Source organism: Battus philenor, unplaced genomic scaffold, assembly GCF_028537555.1.
Source record: "Battus philenor isolate CCGP_79_NKW_IND1 unplaced genomic scaffold, ilBatPhil1.0.hap1 SCAF_16, whole genome shotgun sequence".
NCBI classification, from domain to species: domain Eukaryota; kingdom Metazoa; phylum Arthropoda; class Insecta; order Lepidoptera; family Papilionidae; genus Battus; species Battus philenor.
In genome coordinates this window covers 12,977,099-12,997,866 of record NW_027181678.1, presented here as the reverse complement: position 1 = coordinate 12,997,866, position 20,768 = coordinate 12,977,099, and the positions used below count along the sequence as shown (strand labels likewise).

The 20,768-nt window shown below is 35.1% G+C and overlaps 1 protein-coding gene across 1 annotated transcript in view; it reads left to right on the top strand.

The window, feature by feature from the left end:
* fab1 (fab1 kinase) overlaps positions 1-17,441 on the top strand; it is a 41,345-nt gene extending 23,904 nt beyond the window's left edge. Inside the window, exons 19-33 of the mRNA XM_068762632.1 lie at positions 118-320; positions 1,700-1,818; positions 2,199-2,333; positions 3,374-3,499; positions 4,571-4,627; positions 5,284-5,319; positions 6,326-6,414; positions 7,543-7,667; positions 9,164-9,281; positions 10,151-10,283; positions 11,041-11,148; positions 12,600-12,719; positions 13,282-13,479; positions 15,220-15,375; positions 17,205-17,441. Coding sequence (XP_068618733.1) covers positions 118-320; positions 1,700-1,818; positions 2,199-2,333; positions 3,374-3,499; positions 4,571-4,627; positions 5,284-5,319; positions 6,326-6,414; positions 7,543-7,667; positions 9,164-9,281; positions 10,151-10,283; positions 11,041-11,148; positions 12,600-12,719; positions 13,282-13,479; positions 15,220-15,375; positions 17,205-17,389 — 1,908 coding nt within the window. The 3' untranslated portion in view covers positions 17,390-17,441. The remainder of the gene's footprint in view (positions 1-117; positions 321-1,699; positions 1,819-2,198; positions 2,334-3,373; positions 3,500-4,570; positions 4,628-5,283; positions 5,320-6,325; positions 6,415-7,542; positions 7,668-9,163; positions 9,282-10,150; positions 10,284-11,040; positions 11,149-12,599; positions 12,720-13,281; positions 13,480-15,219; positions 15,376-17,204) is intronic.
* The last annotated feature ends 3,327 nt before the right edge of the window (positions 17,442-20,768 follow it).

Genomic DNA, 20,768 nt, shown 5'->3' with positions numbered 1-20,768 from the left:
TCATTCTTGTTTAAATTACTTATCCGAGCCTGTTTTAATTTCCGATTTTATGTTTTATTCTCAAACGTTGTCTATGTATTGCCTTGCGATAGTAGTTTACAATAGCAAGTGGTGCAGGTGCGCGTGTGGACGCGGTGCGAGCAGTGCGGTGCGACGTCGCGCGGAAAGCGTTTGTCTCGCTCGTCGCTGTCGCTCTCGCTCGCGCAGTACGTGCGCACGCGCATCAGCGGAACTCGGTACGCGCGCGCTCGCCTCTGCCCGCATGCGCTGCACGCACACGCGCACGCATTCGTCGCACGACTCACCACCGCATGTTTCAGGTACTCTTACATTACACTTGGAATTCAAATTATTTTTTATTTAAATAGACATTAAGGCATTGATACTTACCAAGTTAAACCTAGTGTAGGTAGTATAAGGCATACCTTCTTCGCTTGTAATTATAATACAAAATATTAAAAGAAAAACAATGAATTTTCAAATTGATCTGTGGTTATTTACAGGTAAGCTGTATATATCCATATATTGTTTAATAACGGACTTAATTAATTAGATATTCTTTAGTAATCAACCTAGATTGGTACGAATATAATCGATGGGCATCAATTGTGCAACCGAAGGCATTTGGGACTGAAAGGTTCTAGAAAGAAGTGGCTACCACATACCAGTAGAGGCGGCGTAGGTTGGTCAAATACTGCCACCCGTCGCCTAAGTGGCAGTGCGCTGGTATAAAAGCAAGTTCCACACATTTCAATAAACAAAACTATTTTACTCCAAAGATTGCCAATATGGCCGGTCTTGCTCTCCCCGCAACTTTAACTATGCCGTCGGTCCAACTAGTGGGGTAGGGGGAGGGGGTCTATCGTCTATCGCCATTCTAGAGTTGAAAATAACTTTAGCATTTTTATATTTCTTCAATCTAATATTTTGAAGATATAACGTGAAGCAAAACATAACGTTAAGCACGAAAAAGAATGTAGAATATATATATATATATATATATATATATATATATATATATATATATATATATATATATATATACCATTTTACCGAAATTTTTAAAGTCAGGGGAAATAAAAGGCTCCGAAAAACCGAGGTCATGAAATAAAAATAGTACCTAAGTTAATTATGAATTTAATTTAGTTCATATTAAAGCCTCCAATTCTTTACAAAGTCCAGATTTTAACGTATCGAAATACTAAAGCGTAGCATTAGCTACTAGTTTAAAACTAAATACTTACCTTATCTATAGCAATTCATAAAATACGATAGTTAAGTTACTACAATACCTATTATAAATAATTAAGAAATCTTTGTACATATGTACAATTAATGAGATATTTATTTATGTAAAGAAAATAGTTAATTCATTAATTATATTTTTTATTGAGCCGCGTTTATTTAATGTCGGTAAAGCAGTGGCTGTTTAACCTTGACAATTCATAGATGGCGCTGTTAACAATTGTGCTATGATGGCGTTTATTGCAGGTCGGTAAAGCAGTTGGTACTTAAGATGTTAGTGATAATTTTAAACTTTTTAAAGGAATCGACAATTTAAATGTCATTTCTCTGTTTTCAGAGCAACGCGTTATTGTATTTATTTTTAAGCATATACTTACATATTTGAGAGAAATTGTATTATGTTTATTTAATGTATTTTTATTACAATAAAAATATTAATTGTCAAAAATATTAGATACAGCAAGATTTCGACGTACGACATTCAACTTCCTCCCGACGTGATATCGATCAACTACGATACAAAGCGAATGCGGGACGCCCTCATCAGCCAACTCAACGACCTGATGCTCAAAGGTCAGTTACTCCAGATCTTCATTATTGTGTCCGTTCATTATTAGACTCTGTGTTTGGCACTAATCGGGGTAAACATTACTCCTGAAGATGCCTCTTGGAGGGGTGAAACACGTGTTAAGTGATTTAACGGTGGTAGTTGTGTAATCGCATTGTTTGCCGCATGCGCATTTATCAGCGGGCTGGCGGGCGGTGCTCTTTGTTGCATGACTACCACTGCATGTGCGAGAGTGGCTAAATATTGGTCTTTTTCTTACTTGAGTGTTGTAACGTAATACTCGATGTTGTGTCAATTGTGTTCTATCACACTACTATAAAACAATATCGATTATTTTGTTAAAAAGCTTTTTCTTGAATATATAAACTGAGATTGTCCTTTTCAGGTCATGAAACGTTTAGCAGTGTCCCGGAAGGAGAGATCGAGAAAGAGAAAGAGTATCAAGCTTTCAAGCAACACATGGAGCATATTCATCTCGCTCTCACCTCCGCCAGTTTACACGAGCAGTCAACTTTAGCCAGTAAGTACCTTATGCAAGAATAGGTGGAACTGTGGAGGGGATGTGTTTGTGTGTGTTTCACAGTAATTATATCTCAGGAATGAGTCAACTTCATCGTGGATGATTAAAAGATGCCAATACCCGCAGTCATGACGTCATCGTGCGTATGATTATAACGAATAAAGAATAATAATTCAACAAAAAAAAAATACAAGAATTTGACAGATAATAAATAAACTATTGATAAAAAGGATTCTAGAAGACTTAACTATAATAATAAATACTTGTAATAGTATTTCAGTAAGAAATAAAGGATTTATCTTTAAAAATAAAATCAATAATGTTACTCGGGCGTGAATTCACGCCCGCTGGCCGCAATAGTTTTTTGCTTAGGCGTGAAATAACGCCCACGGTGAAGGATTAAAGAGTAGTTCCATTTGATACACCAATACTTCACTGCGTCGTGGTCACTTTCCAAAGAAACGCCGCAAAGAAGAAAATTGAACAAAGTAAACATTTAAAAAACAAAGATATTATAACTCTGCCCAATAAATTAATTGGAAAGATATATACCTTTTTTGTAACCAGAAATAACACGTTAAAATTTATATAAATTTATTATTCATCTTTTTAAAAAAATCACAACACACTACGTAAATAAAACTGAACTCCAAAGTGAAAATAAAACTGTTTTAAAATTGCGTTGATTTTTAGTTAGAAAGGGAATCCCCGAGTTTTGATGGCATGGCGCAATTAGAAACAAAAGTGTTGCCATCTTTTGGAAAAAAAAAGAAAATTTAAAAAAAATAAAGAGTCAAACCCAAAACAACGCAACCTCGAAAATCTAACGACGCACAGTGAAAATTAGTACTAATTAAGCAGCGACGCAACTTCGAAAAAAACGCAAAGCGTGGTATTGGTGTACTAGTTTATATCAAATTACAATCTTTTAGGATTCTACTCATGAATTACACACGAAATATAAAATATTCCAACTTGACGTCAATAAGAGATAGAACTTATGCTATGGTAAACAGAGTATTATGTATGAATTGGCACAGGTGTCGTCAGGAACTTGTGGAGCGTGTCCGACAACATCATAACTGGAGAGAAGATGCTACGCGATGCCCAAGACAAGTGGTCCAGTCCGCCGCAGAAGAACAATAAAGTACAACCTGAACCCAGCCGTGAGTACTGTAGTAAATAATATACAGGGTGATTTGAAATAGGTGTAACAACTTTAATTGCATGAATGTATTATATAATACATGGATGCATAGCCCGTCGAATACTGGTGGCCCGTCGACAGCAAAAATAATACTCTCGTACATTCGAAATATATTGAATTCTATTCCAGAATAAAACCAAAAAAATTTATTACCTATACTTCTGGCGGCCGGCCCTCCATGATTTGCCCGAGTGGCCCCTAGTCTTAATAAGTCTGTGCAATCATGCTGTAATATAACTCAATCAATTCAAAAAGTAATTCAAAAGGTCAATGGCTGACACGATTGAGACGATAAAAACCGAATCTAAAGCCTTGAAGGCTATGTTGGAAAATACTATTCAGACTGTTTAGAGGTCTGGAAAAAGCGTTGGAAAAAGTGCGTTTTATCGGATGAGGATTATATGGAAGGGGTGTAATTGATTATAAAAATAAATAAAGAATTTATATTTTGTAAATATTAGGGGGACTGGAAAGTAATGTTGCTTATAGAAGTTAAATTCACACGACTGCATTTTTAACAAGTTTTTATTTCTAATCAACAATTTATTCACCTTCCTTATCAACAACCTTCTGTCATTTAGTATATAAAATCAATGCCGGAGCGGTTAAAATTAGTCGTTCGTCGTTTTCTGTAAAATGTATCGACGGAAACGACATTAAATATTTAATAGAATCAGGCGTTATTTTGCGGTAGCCCATCCTAAGTAAAAAAGGACCAATATTTAACCACTTCCGCACATGCATTCGTAGTCGTGCAACAAAGTGCACCGCCCGCCAGCCCGCTGATAAATGCGTATGCGGCAAACAATGCGAATTACACAACTGACACCGTTAATTCACTCAACACGTGTTTTACCCCTCCACGGGATCTTCAGGAGTTATGTTACACCGATTACTGCCAAACACAGTGCAAAATGACGAGTGTGGAAACGACATTACTTTCCGGTCCCCCGATTCTTCACCTTATTTTTTTATCACAGTGTTATATATACAAATATATGAATATTTGAAATCTTATCACCTTTTACAGAGGACGACAAGGAGACGGACGAGTCCTGTGCAGAGGCGAATATAAATGAAAACTCAGGTTATTTTTTTATATATACTGTTACGTACTGTGGGTTCTGACTCGAAATGAAACGCCACTGGTTCACAAGGAGTCCTTTATTCACAAATCATATGGTCACCCTACTTTAACACAAAGTATACTTTTGCCTAGTCCAAACTTCGCTACCAAATCGCTACAGTAGTAGTTAATTCTAAAGCTTAATTGAAACTAAAAAATCCTTCACACTGTGATAGGATTTAAAAATTTAAAATGGAACACCACTGGTTTACAAAGTCTTTTATTCGCAAATCAAATGGTCACCCTACTTAACATAAACTATCCTATCGCTCAGTTCAAACTTCGCTACCAAATCGCTCAAAAAATCACTGTACATATAACTTACCAAATAGTCACTTTGTAACACTGATCGTAGATCTTAATCTTATAATTCAAAAAACAACACTGAACTGTGAACATGGGGAGTACACCTATTTATACTACGTGGTTAGAATTTCCAAGAACCATACACAAAAATCTATAAATAACTTCAAGGTCACGCGTGTTTACCGCACTTCTTGATCCTAGAAACCCGTGTTTATTGTTTAGAAGGTACTCTAACTCGGCTTTGTAACAATATCTAAAATATCTCCAAGTATTTTAATTACTGGTAATAAATTTATAATCTATATTTAAAGATGGAGTCGGCAGGGAGTTGGAAAAGGAACACCCAAGTAAGAATTTATATAGCTATCTTCGTTTACGACTATTTATTAAGACGCGTTTACACTAGCGTGAAAAATATTTTTCTATATTTAAATTACTCAAGTTAAAATAAATTTGAAAGTTGCTTGTAATAATATAATTTTATTATTAACATTATTAAGTAAAACAAGTTAGTCAAGTTTCGTTAATCAGAGACTTTTTAAAATTTAATACAAGAATACAAGTCATATTCTATTTTTAAAGTTATCTAAGAGTCGATTTGTAGACTTTTAGTCTGAGCTAGTGCTCTGGTGAGAAGCTATTTCCCTGGAGCCTAATCCAGAACTGACACTATGACCATCCGATTTTCCTCACGTTCTTGAGTTTCTTGGAAATGACGTTAGATGTTTACATAGTTTTGCAGATAACTTTTTAGGCAAAGTAAAGTCCAGAATTATATATATAATATAATAAATCACTTGGAGCGAATGGGATCGGATCAGAGCGTGAAGGTAGCGTACCTGGAAAAACCGAGGGGTCGAAGACCAGTGGGTAGACCCAGGTATCGCTGGATCGATCGCGTTGAGGCAGACTTGCGCGAATTGAATGTCAACCAATGGCAGACGATGGCGCAAGATAGAGGAAAGTGGAAGTCTCTCGCTTCGGAGGCCAAGACCCACTTTGGGTCACTGAGCCAGCGGAGTAGTAGTAGTAGTAGTATAATAAATATATATAATATAAATATATCTAATATAATAAATAGATAGACTTCTTGCCTAGTTTGCGCATTATTCAGCGATAATACGTCTGCTATTTTTATAACTAGCTTGTATATGGTAACAAAGTGTTGTATATTGTCCCAATTTATACAAAATTACATTTGATGAAGAAGTTGCCAGATACAAGGAAACGACTAAAAATAACGTTGCCATAACCTAAAACAAAAGCCTTACATGTGCAATGATAATTGAGCAAACATAAATGGTTTGGAATCCATTCCTCGTGGAATTTAAAGGCTTCGTTTTATAACTTCAGGTACTGAGGAAGATGAGGAGAAGGGGGAGAAGAAAACTGTGAAGCAGATCCTCTCGCAGCTGCTGTCAAGCAACCAGCAAGCAAATCAGGTAATCTAATTTAAACAGACATATCTAGGATCATAACAGTGAGTTATGATGATTAAAGAAATCATCATAACAGTGAGTTATGATGATGATTAAAGAAATCACAATAACAGTGAGCTATGACGATGATTAAAGAAATCACCATAACAGTGAGTTATGACGATGATTAAAGAAATCACCATAACAGTGAGTTATGACGATGATTAAAGAAATCACCATAACAGTGAGTTATGATGATTAAAGAAATCACCATAACAGTGAGTTATGATGATTAAAGAAATCATCACAACAGTGAGTTATGATGATTAAAGAAATCACCATAACAGTGAGTTGTGATGATGAAATAAATTACCATAACAGTGAGTTATGATGATTAAAGAAATCACCATAACAGTGAGTTATGATGATGAAAGAAATCACCATAACAGTGAGTTATGATGATGAAAGAAATCACCATAACAGTGAGTTATAATGATGAAAGAAATCACCATAACAGTGAGTTATGATGATGAAAGAAATCACTATAACAGTGAGTTATGATGATTAAAGGAATCACCATAACAGTGAGTTATGATGATTAAGGAAATTACCATAACAGTGAGTTATGATGATGAAAGAAATCACCATAACAGTGAGTTATGATGATTAAAGAAATCACCATAACAGTGAGTTATGATGAAAGAAATCACCAAAACAGTGAGTTATGATGATGAAAGAAATCACCAAAACAGTGAGTTATGATGATGAAAGAAATCATCATAACAGTGAGTTATGATGAAAGAAATCACCAAAACAGTTAGTTATGATGATGAAAGAAATCACCAAAACAGTGAGTTATGATGATGAAAGAAATCACCATAACAGTGAGTTATGATGATTAAAGGAATCATCATAACAGTGAGTTATGATGATGAAAGAAATCATCATAACAGTGAGTTATGATGAAAGAAATCACCAAAACAGTGAGTTATGATGATGAAAGAAATCACCAAAACAGTGAGTTATGATGATGAAAGAAATCACCATAACAGTGAGTTATGATGATTAAAGGAATCATCATAACAGTGAGTTATGATGATTAAAGAAATTTTTGTAAATAATAAGTTCTTTTATGAAGTAAATTTTGTGCAGAGTGGGATTATAATCTGGAGTGGTGTTGTGCCGATGGTGGTGCGTGCTGGGGATATTGGCTCCGTGATCGCAGCAACCCTCGCTTCAGTTACTTATCAGCGCACGCTCAAGTCCCAACGACACAGGTATGTTTTACATCATGGTTGCACAGACTTATTAAGACTAGGGGCCACTCGGGCAAATCATGAACTGATGGCGGGCCGGCCGCCAGAAGTATAGGTATTTTGCGAACATATTTTTTTTTGGTTTTATTCTGGAATAGAATTCAATATTTTTCGAATGTACGAGAGTATTATTTTTGCTGTCGGCGGGCAACCAGTATTCGACCGGCGGGCCGCGGTCTGTGCATCCATGTTTTACAGCAACTTGATCTACCTTTTACTTATAAAAATATCGTCCGATCTTAAAACGGTGATGAACTTTTGATGATTAAGTCTGCTTTTAACTGTTATTATTGGAAACCCAGGTCTAGCATTAGACGATCTATAGCTGAAATAGTGAAGATGATGGGATAATAAAAGATGAAATTCGTTTATTCAACATTGGAGTTTTGAACAGAACTCTTATTGGTGATCAACTTCTTAACTCTATTTATGACTCTACTCTGCTTCGCAAGGTGGTATAGCTGTGGTGAAGAAGTAGGAAGAAACTTCATAACAACACATCTTTTAATAAAGTTTAATAATACGGATATAGCTTAAATAAAATCAAAATAATCAGGCGACATCACTGCCAAGTATTCTTATCATTTAAATATTCGTTTATTGAATAATAAGTTTTTACTGTTAATTTATTTTTTGGTTTGCGTTTTGAATTTTGTAAATGGTAGCCTAAATAATGTTTTACGAAATTTTATTACAAATGAATTATAGATTTTTTGTTGTCGACACTTTTGGTACAGACAGTATTACACGGTGCCTTGTAAATATAAGTGTTGTGTTTGTTAAACAATTTTTATTGGACGAACACAACTTTTATTTGTAATTTTAATTATATGTTTTACAATTGTGATAGTATCGCTATAGTCAAAAAAAGTAGTCAAAAGTTTATCGCTCTTACTTGGCTATGCTGCGTTCATACAGACATTACAACACTAGACTTCACATATTTTTGAAATTATATTATTGTAAACATACAAAATATTATCATGAATATATTTTGAGGTCACTGTAAGAATATTGACCTCTTTAAATTGCTTTCTCTAGGACTTTCGCGGCCTGAAGTTGTAAATAGCTCGGATGACTTTCTTTTGTCAAACAAATATATCTTCTGTGTCCGCATTTCTACACCAAAGCATCAATCCATAGGACAGTTAAGAAAATGTAAAATGAAAAGAGGATGAAAGAATGGTAAAACAGAGCAAAAGAGAAAGAAAGCAGAATTGTGGTATAAAAGAACAGAATGAAAGATTATGTGAAGAATGAAAATAAAATAATTAAGTGAATAAATTAAATGCTAATAAAGTCCCTATCCCACCACAAATAGGGGTACGAGAGGCCCCCAATGGCGGGGGTTTTAAAAAAAAATCCATAGGACATGATGCTGTAGGATACTCTAGCAATTAGTTATAGTTCATCTTGATTTACAAAAAAAAAACAGTTTTTTTTTCTCCCTTTGACAGTACTCAGTCGGAGTTAGATGAAGAATCGAACAACTCCACAGGAAGAGAAAGGTCTGACGCAGAGAGAGTCAAGACAAATGCGTCTAAGTCCAGTGAACACATTGAAGTCCTACTGAAGGTATGTTGGCTTTTCTTAATTGCTCAAAGTTTAGTTGTTTTTTTTTTAATTTTTTTTATGGTCCCCGCTGTTGGGGACCTCTCGTTCCCCTATCTCGTGTGAGACACGGACTTTTTATTTCTAGTAATTTATTCATATTTTTTATTATAATCATTCTTCTCTTTCTTCTATATCATCTTATCTGTCGTACTGTTTCTTTCATTCTACAATTTTCCCAGTCTTTCTCTTTCATTCCATTAGCCACACATCCATCCTTAACCACTACATTCTAGGTTTCCTTACTATTTTTACTTACTAAGTTTAGTTGTTGGTAAAATGTGGCTCTATCTCCTTATAGCTCTCAGAAATAGCCTAAAAGAAGAAATATAGTAAAAGCTCTTTATTTGCGGGGTATGTTTATTATATGCCGCAAATATGGAATGGTAATTTACATGGGATAATAGAAGATACGTTTCTATGTGACAAAATATACACAAACAAATATTAAAAAAAAAAAAAATTAATTGAACTTTTTGAACAGTTTGGCATTTTTTAAAAGCACTTTGAATTCAGATTGACATACGGCAGTCGTTTTGTCAATTTGCCTCTTAAATATAGGAATTCGTTCCACAGACGGAGCAATGTTCATAAAGAAATCGCATTTGGCATTCTTAAACCGTCACAAAGATTTTTCAAATTAAATGTCACTTTTCCGGTGTATGAAGCCTCTGCAATGGGCTGTGAATTTAACATAAAAAAAGAAATTTTAGTCCATTTTACAAGAACTTTTAACACCCTGCCACAAACGACCCTCCAAAAAAGGGGGGATGTAGTATGTAATTATATACGCGATTGGGTAGTACGTTTTATATGATTGTACACGAGTACAGGAGGGTCTAGCATGCCGGGTGTACTACGCAGTGCAGTTCCACGCGCTGCGACACGCACTACTAGCTGCCCCCGCTGCGCAACATTCACCAGCTCCAGACACCTGCACCTGCCTCCAGAACAAGGATAAGGATGGTAATTAATTTTTAATTCTCAAATAAACAACTTATGCCAATCATACTTACAGTGCCCGGCAGTAAATATTGCACATCGACCTTTGGAAAGAGACAATCGGCTAATTTAGGCTTTGTAAAGCGTTATCTCTGTCGCACAAAATACAAACAGTCAGGTATCTATTAGGAGCTGTTAATACAACTATTTTTATTTTTATTACAATGTCTCATTTTAACAATAAGTATAAGGTGTTTATTATGTACAGTTGTAATTTTCCTAAATAATGAAATACGTAAACATAATGTGAACGTGTTTTTTTATTTTATATTACCCCAACCTAAAGCCACCACTCATGGAAAAATAGTTATCAAAAGAAGCAAATGATACTTGTTGTAACAGCTCCTAATAGATACCGGATTGTTTGTATTTCGTGCGACAGAGATAACGGGAAGCCGAAATTAGTCGATTGTCTCTTTCTAAAGGTTTATGTGCAATATTTATTGCCGGGTACTGTATATGTATAGGTTAATTGGTTACAGTTGTAAAAGTTTTAAAGGTATGAATGTATGATAAGTTCAAAACAAATATATATATATATATATATATATATATACAAATATATATATATATATATATATATATATATATACAAATATATATATATATATATATATATATATAACAGGACTACAGAAACAAAAAAAATATATAAATATATATATGTGTGTGTGTGTGTGTGTGCGTATGTGTTATATATAAATTTGAATATACACTTCAGGCAAGAGCTTATGTGATATCGAGGAGGGGTTCATTCGATCGCTGGCACACTGCGTGCCCTGGGCGGCACGAGGCGGCAAGTCCGGCTCCACGTTCTGCAAGACCGAAGGTTGGTATCACACTCTACCAGCTCCGAACAATCATGGGGGCTACCTTCTTTAAAGTTCCCCACCATTTTTCTCTCACTGATCACACCATCTTGGTGTTTAATGACGTCACAAGCGTAAACAATGATCTAAAAAGAATCTTACGAAACGCTTTGTGAAGTGGTGGTATAAACCTGGCATTTGTAAACCCCAAGTTGACGATTCGACTCTCAAAGCGTGCCGTCGGTCGTATCTCGTACGTATAGCTACCTAAAAGTAACCTTCAATGAAATAGAAAAGTTCCAATTGGCAAAAGAACTTAGTCGACCATATAAAGGCAAAAATCGCAGAAGAGACTAAATGAAGAAGACAAATGACAGATATGCATGGAGTATGCTGGAGGAGACTCCACCCAAAGAGGGGTGGAGTTCAAATTAAAGAAAAAAAAATACTATCAACTAACTTTAAGGAAAATTTGGAAATAAATAACTTCATATTAATCCTCTAGTGTAGCAATTACATGTCTATTTATGACAATGTTATATACTTAATGGTATCAGGCGTTATTTTGCGGAAGTCCATCCTAAGTAAGAAAAGGACCAATATTTAGCCACTTCCGCACATGCAGTTGTAGTCGTGCAACAAAGTGCAACCGCCCGTCAGCCCGCTGATAAATGCGGCAAACAATGCGAATTACACAACTGCCACCGTTAAATCACTCAACACGTGTTTCACCCCTCCACGGGGCATCTCAAGGAGTTATGTTACACCGATTAGTTCCAAACACAGAGTGCTATATTATATTATAGATATGCTTCCCTATGTCTTGTTTGATATATTATACATCAGAAGGAATAATAACATGAAGGGTTCCCAGAGGCCATGTGGTGGGAACCCTTTATGATATTACTCTGTGGCAGTTGCTCGCTGTGGCGATGTCTTAAAGGCGAGTTGAATATCAGACCAGTTAAAATGGAGAAGCCTTCAGTTTAGAGAAGAATTCGCTCTTAAAGTTCCGTAAAGTACAAGAGTAGCAGAAATAGATGTGGCGTAGCTTCTAGTAAGAAAAGTTTTATACAGTTTTTTTTATTGGCCCCCGCTATTGGGGGCCTCTCGTACCCCTATCTTTGGTGGGACAGGGACTTTATTGGCAATTTAATTTTTTCACATAATTTTTTTATTTTCTCTCTCTTCTTTCATACTTTACTTTCTCTTTCGGTCTATTATCTATCTTTCATGCTACATTTCTGCTTTCTTTCCCTTTTGCTCTGTTCATCTATCATTCTTTCCCTTTTTCTTTTCACATTTTCAATTTACATTTTTATTACTTATATCCTATAATTATTTTCTATCACAATTTCATGTATCATTTTGGTTCTATTTTGTCTTTTTTTATCTGTTTTTCATACTGTTTAGTTTGATCCGGTGGCGGCGCTAGGTGAGCAGGTTAATGATATATTTATAATCTGTGCAGATGACCGGTATGTGCTGAAGGAGATGACGAAGCCCGAGTGGCAGCAGTTCCTGGAGTTCGCACCGCACTACTTCAGCTACGTCACCAACTGCCGCCTACGTGGCCAGCCGAGCCTCCTTGGTGAGAATCAGTTACACATTCCTCACGACTTATATCTGTTAGGCCAATACTATATCATCATCATGCATAGGCATCCCTCGAGGATCGTCATTATAGACATTTGGGGGAGGCATATGTCTTGCAGTGGGGGTATATCGTTTGAAATGAAGAAGATGCTTTGGAAGGGAAACACATAGATCATTTGTCAACTTGAAATTTTTACACATATTTAAAATTATCTCATTTAAAGTGACCACTGTGAAATTTGTTACGTTTTTTCTTCATCATAAACATAGGACATCGACTCCTGGATATAGGCTTCCACAAAAGATTTCAAATAGAACCAGTTGGAGGTGGTCTGCATTCAGCGTCTGCAGATGACCTTGACAAGGTCATCTCCATCTTGCAGGCGAACTCCAGAGCCATAAGGCTTTAGCGGTCATCTGTTTTGGGGGCTATTACTATATATCACACATACATACGTATAACACTATATCATACATAGGTTGAACATGTAGTAGTAGTAATAGTAGTAGTAGTAGTAGTAGTATAGTAATTTTAATAAGAGTTGGTGTTTCTTTAGCAAGAATACTGGGCGTGTTCAGCGTGGGTGGCAGCGGAAGCGGGGTGCTGGTGATGGAGAACGTGTGGTACGGCGCCAGCGGGCCGCGCTTCGACCTAAAAGGCACCGCTCGCCCACGGCTGGCCCCACACCAGGCGCCAAACGCACCAAATCCCACTAACTCCACGCCCGTGCTTGTCGACTTAAACCTTCTTCACCGTTAGTACCAGTTTTTGATCAGACTATGTTACAACAGACTTGAAGTTTTTTTTAAAACATTAGATTTTTAATGAAGAAAGAACTGTGTAAGTGTAATACACGTATATTACAGTAGTTAAAGCTAATCATTAAAAGTAATTAAAAATATATAAATAATACATTTAAAGTACACAAAAAATAAATTTATTTACATATGTGTACAATGGTCATTTTTACAAAATCTCTTGTCCTTAAAGATTTACGCTATATATATGTACATACACACACACACACACACACACACATATATATATATATATATATATATATATATATATATATATATATATATATATATGGCAATGGGGCTCAATTTGAGGCATATCACAATCTTTAACAAGGGAAAATGCTTCATTTTCTTCTTACAAATAACATGACATCTGTCCTTCATCACATCACGGAAGCACCTCACCTGACGTGCATCGTTTTTTGACAGTCGTAGGGATACAACTCTCATAAAAGTAAATCTAACTGATCTATTACCAAAATAATGAACTATAAACTCAAATGAGAATATTTAAATTCATTTCATTGCGTACATATAAGTATATACATATATGTATATATATATATATATACACCCAACGAACCACCGCCAACGTTCCCGACTTCTGCGTCAATCCATGGTATAACAAATTATCCCATGTCAAAGAAATTTGAAATAACTAAACAAAAGTAAAGAAAATATCTCGTAAATATAAATAATGATCAATCAGTGATAGCTTAATGCAGTATTTTCAAACTTTTTATGTGCTAAGCCCCAACTCAACCTTTACTTACACCCCCCTATGTAACATATATATATATATATATATATATATATATATATATATATATATATATATATATATATATATATATATATGAATGTGTATATTTATACACATAAATTTCTTGTTGAAGAATATATGTATTGTTTAAGGATTTTTCAAAAATAAATGTAGCCTAAGTTACTGCTTATTACATCAGCTACCTACCAGTATGAGTCCCGATGTAATCAATCCAGTCATTTCAGAGATTAGCCGAACAGATAAAGAAACAAAAAGACAGAAAGATAGTGAAATAGATAAAAATTTAAAAAAATGTTACAGATAGACATTCCAATTTTATTTATTTGTATAGGTGACAATGTTTAAATTTAAAATTTTGCTTCAAGTTGAAGGATATAAGATTCTAGTTTCTTTCAAATTTGCCTTTTTTGAAATTCTTCTCATGATTTTTTTTATGGCCCCCGCTATTGGAGGCCTCTCGTATCCCTAATTAGTTGGGATCGGGGTCTTTGTTTACAAATAAGTTTTTCAGATTTTTCATCTTTATTCTTCACTCACTGTCATGCTTCTCAATTTCTTTTATTCTTACCTTATTTCCATCACAATATCTTTCATTTTGTTCTTTCATTCCTCCTTGCTTTCATCGCCTTCCTTCCATCATCTTATTACTCTTAGGTGGCTAGGTACATTTTTTATTATTATTTACATATTTTATTTTTTTATCACAGTTTTCTTTGGGTTGTGCTTTCTTAATACATTACTACACTTTTCTTATTCTATTTTTCCTATTATTAATTGACTAGTTATTTTATGTGCAGTTTATTTGTTACCTTCTTATCTATACTGTTTTGTTTCTAATAACAGTGTCACTCACCACCCTACGAGCAAATCTTCTCGTGATTGGTGATCAGTGTGATATGTTTGGTTGTAGTGCGGTGGGAGACCCAGCTTTACGTACCGTCGCTGGCTTGCGGCGCGCTGTGGGCCAGCCTGGAACGCGACACTCAGTTCCTAGCAGCCAACGGAGTCATGGACTACTCCCTCCTCCTGGGCGTCCATCACAACACCCTCGTGCTGGGCGTTATCGGTGCGTATTCTCCAACCAATTAATAGTATTAATCCACAATTATTTTTTAAAATATCGTTACGTACAGTGGGTTCTGACTCGAAATAAAACACCACTGGTTCACAAGGAGTCCTTTATTCATTAATCAGATGGTCACTCTATTTAAAAATTAAGTATACTTTCGCTTAGTTCAAACTACGCTTCCAAATCGCTTAAGAATTCAATGTTTAAATAACTTACCAAATAGTCACTTTGTATCACTGATCGTAGATCTTAATCTTATAACTTGAAAAACAACACTGAACTGTCGACGTGGGGAGTACACCTACTTATACTACGGAAAAGGTTCTAGTAAGATCGCGATAGTACTTTGTTAGATTTTCCGAGAATCGCACACAAAAATCTTTAAATAATTTCAAGGTCACGCGTGTTTACGGCACTTTTGTGTTTGGCGTTTATTGGAGTTCCATGTTTATTGTTTAAATTGTTCTGTAAATAGTGCTTTTTAACAATATTTAATATCGGTCAGGATCAAAGGTCCAAGTTTTTGTACAATTCATCTCTATTTCAGTTTTAAAACGTTCAGTGCTGGGCATAGTATTCCCCAGAGAGATAAGATCTGTTGGAAGTGGTCTGCATATTATCACAGTGATACAATGAATCTTGAAAGAGCTATGCTGGAGATTTCTTTTCTTTATTGAATCAGCAATAAAGAGATTCGTAGGAGAAAGAGACTAATAGACATAAATCTGCGGATTAGCAAATTAAGTAAATAAAAGATAAAAAGTAGATTAGTATTAGTAATCGATGTAACATAACTCCTGAAGATGCCCCGTGGAGGGGTGAAACATGTGTTGAGTGATTTAACGGCGGTAGTTGTGTAATTCGCATTGTTTGCCTCATACGCATTTATCAGCGGGCTGGCGGGTGTTGCACTTTGTTGCACGACTACCACTGCATGTGCGGAAGTGGCTAAATATTGGTCATTTACTTAGAATGGACTTCCGCAAAATAACGCCTGATTCCATTGAAGATTAGCAAATTGGAAGGCCATATAACGCTCTTAGGGTTAGAAGGTTATAGAGTGGTGGAGGCTGTAGATGCGGCATGGGCAGGCTGCCCGCTAGGTAGATCGACGATATAGTAAAGGTTGCAAGAAGTTGCTGAATGCGAGCAGCGCTAGACCTGTAATCATGACGATCTTTGAAAAAGCCAATGCCTTTTTTTTCTTTATGGTCCCCGCTATTGGGGACCTCTCGATCCCCTGTCTCATGTGGGACAGGGACTTTTTATTTCTAATAATTAATTCATATATTTTTTTATCATTCTCCTCTTTCATGTATCATATTATCTGTCGTACTGTTTCTTTCTTTCTACAATTTTCCCAGTCTTTCTCTTTCATTCTATTAGCCATACATCCATCCTATTTTATTTTGCAACATTACATTTATTGTTCATACATTTAACACATATTTTCTTTATAATTATCATATTATATTATACTGTTTATTGCACTATTTTTGGTACTACTTTATTTATTTTATTTCGATATTTTAGTGTTTGCTTTCCTTTTTTATTCGTATTCAAATTTATTTGAATATATTACTGTGTTTTATTTTTACATATGGCATTTATCACCACTTTCCTGCAGTAGCTGAGGAAGCATTCTCTCTCTCCTTCGTTTTGCATGATGGCCGAGATACTCCTTTCCTCTATCTTTTTGCCCATCCGGCATTCGGAATCTGCGCGCAGTCTTCCGAACACCAATGCCAATGTCTTGCAGTGGTGATATCAGCTATAAACACAACACAGCCATTATTAATAAAAGTATATTATGTTTTGTGGTATAGATTACATCAGGACATTTACTTGGGATAAGAAGTTGGAGCATCTCGTGAAGAAGAACCTCGGGTCTGGTCAGCCGACGGTGTTGTCGCCGGAGCAGTACAAGCGGCGGTTCTGTGCGGCTTGCCGCAAGTACTTCCTGCAGTGTCCCTCCCACTGGGACCATCTCTACTGCAACTCTTACGCGTAGAGACAGAGTATTTACACTTCTCTATCTTATTCCTACTTTTCATTATCGTCTCATTTCACCGTAAAGTCATTTAATCTTACTATCACTCGTCTTTGAGTTGACAGCTACACTGGTCTACACTTGCATTGGCTTCTTCTTTATTCAGCTGGTGCCCCGTTCAAAAGTTCACAGAGAACATATAAAATTAAAATAAATATAATAATGTTTTCAATTAGTTCCAGGCTATTTTGACAGTTATATTTTTTTACTGCAAGGTGTAATCATAATGGAAATTATACAGAGTTTTGTAATAAAAAATCTTATACAAGACTCTTATTGTTTCAAACGTAAGATGTTCACTGCTGGGCATTGGTCTCACCATAAAATTCCATTGGAGCAGTTGGAATTCGCCTGTATCCCACTTAGTGTGTCAAAAACACTGAACGTATATCACTCGCTTTTACTTAGTATTTATTTTGTTGTAAAAAAAAAATATTAATCTTTAGGTCTAAGAGTGAAGATGACACATGTGCAAGCGAAGCATAAAACCTTCACTAAAAAGTACCACCACTTAAGCTTATTAACCCTTTATAGCCTGATTTACAAAATTGATTTTTTTTAATATTACTGTGTTTGCTTGAGGGTCTAGATGAAGGGAAAAATAGATTTTTTAAGGGTCCGAAGTATTTCAATTTTGATACCAATCTTTTAAACCGAATGTTTACATTACTATTAATTTTTTTTATAAGTTGGCTGTACGAATTTTACTGTTGTATAATATTCTTTCCAACGAAATTAAAAAAAAATCTATTTTTCCCTTCATCTAGACCCTCAAGCAAACACAGTGATATTTAAAAAAAAATCACTTTCGTAAATCATGCTATTAAGGGTTAAACTCATCGGTAGACGCTGGAAGTAGGCTTTTGTACATTTATGGGGGAGGCGTATGTACAATGTTTGTCCACCTTTTGGGTGAAGGAACTTAGCTTCGCTAATCGACACGTGGTTTTCACTTCAGAATTTTAACCCGTCGAATGCCTATGGACATATCTGTCCTAACCCATCGGGTACGGGTCAAATTTTCCCAAAATAAAGTAGACTAGATTATATCGAATCACTTTAAAAATACAGTTTAATATCGCTTGATCTGGGTATACTACAGACAATAGGATCATGAACAATAATATTTCATTTGTATTTAAAAAAAATCATTCCAGACTGACAGGCGCTATGTTGAGGCATGCGTAGGGTTACTGTCCAAGATTTTTAAATATTAAATAGGAAAGCGTCATTTCATGTGAAGCCACTTAAACTAGGCAAAAAGCTAAGGCGCTTGTACAATAACAATATATAACACTAGTATATATTTGTATGGCTTATTTCGTATTTAAAATTACATTAGATCAAAGAAATCTGATAGCTTTAAAAATTCGGCCAATAATCTTATTAGCAGCTAATTGAAATAAAATGTAATACAACATTGATTACTAGCAACAGTGACCTTTTGATTTTTAAGGATTTTTTTTTATTTAAAAAAATACACCAGTAACACATTCAATATTTACAAATAATGTATCTACTTAATGAAAGTGAGTACAACATTACTGGCTGTCATGGACAGACTTGTACTACCAGAAGCTATTGCCCTGTCGTATTACAATAAAAAGAATAAATTAATTTAAAATATTTTAGGTGAATATTAATTATTAATTGACCAGATGTCGATATCAATAATCGAATCTGCATCGAGTAAAGCGAATTTCAAAGAGGACTGCCAAACGCGCGAATTTCTAAGTGAACAATCAAATGCATGAATTTCAAAGTGAAGTGTAAAACGCGCGAAGTATAAAGTGAACAATCAAATGCATGAATTTCAAAGTGAACTGTCAAACGTGCGAAGTATAATGTGAACAGTCAAATCCATGAATTTCAAAGTGAATTGAGAAACACGAATTCCAAAGTGAATCCAGCATGAATTTTGTAATGAATTGTCAAACGCGCGAAGTATAAAGTAAACATTCAAACGGACGAATTTCAGAGTTTACTGTCAAACAAATGAAGTTTAAAATTAACTGTCAAGCGCGCGAAGTTCAAAGTCAATTGTCAAACGTGGGCATTTCAAAGTCGACAGTCAAACGCGTGAAGTTCAGAGCTAACTATCAAATGTATAAAGTATCAGTTAGTATACTTTCTGAAACATTCCAAATTTCTTTGTAATTCTCTAATATTTTTCCGACATAAACCTTCTAGTAAATATGAGGAAATTTATACAAAAAGACGAATGAAATTGGTCAAGTCGTTTTCACGTTGTAACGTGACTGTGGGTAATAGGGGATTCATTTTTTTGTCCGCTAACACAATCAAAATGAACCGATTTAACTAAGTAACAGATAATTATATAAAAACTTAAATTATGTGTACTTAGCTTGAAAAAAGTGACCACGTGAGTTACAGTTGGAATCTTGTAAGAATGTGCGCCATTCTTACTGTAAGATGAACGAACAATCTGTATATGAAATAGGATATATTTCTTATGGTTGTTTATAATCGCCAAAGATACACAGTACCCGGCAATAAATATTGCACATCGACCTTTGGAAAGAGACAGTCGGGTAATTTCGGCTTCGTAGAGCGCTATCTCTATCGCACGAAATACAAACAGTCCGGTATCTATCAGGAGCTGTTAAAACAAGTATCATTTGCTTCTTTTAATAATTATTTTTATTCTTTGTATAAAATACACCAATTTTTCTATAAGTGGTGACTTTAGGTTGGGGTAAAATAAAAAAAAACATGTTCACATTGTTTACGTATTTAGTCATTTATGAAAATTACAACTGTACATAATAAACACCAATATACCTATTGTTAAAATGAGGCATTGTAATAAAAATACTTGTTTTAACAGCTCCTAATAGATACCGAACTGTTTGTATTTTGTGTGACAGAGATAGCGTTCTATGAAGCCGAAGATAACCGATTGTCTCTTTCTAAAGGTCGATGTGCATTATTTACGGGATACTGTAAATGTTATTATTAACGCAGATAGTTAATGATATAGCTTTTATATAAGATTGTGTAATAAATAATAAAATCATTTCAGATTAGTGATGTTACACGTTATTTTAATATAGAAATAATTGTTTCTCGAAATATTGTGATTTTACCCAAAGCTTTATACGTGTTTTTGTTTATTATATGAGAACTGTATTTGTTCCTCATCACAACCTGGTGAAATATCTATATAAAGGCCTGGCTCCCGTTGGAAGCATAAAGCTTGGTTACTGTTAAGAAGGGTAGGCGCAAAAAAAAACGTGTGCAGTCTATATAAATATCATAGGCAGTGTTATAAATAGGTATTGACGAAATGAAATTCCTTTCCTGACTTCGAGAGGCCACT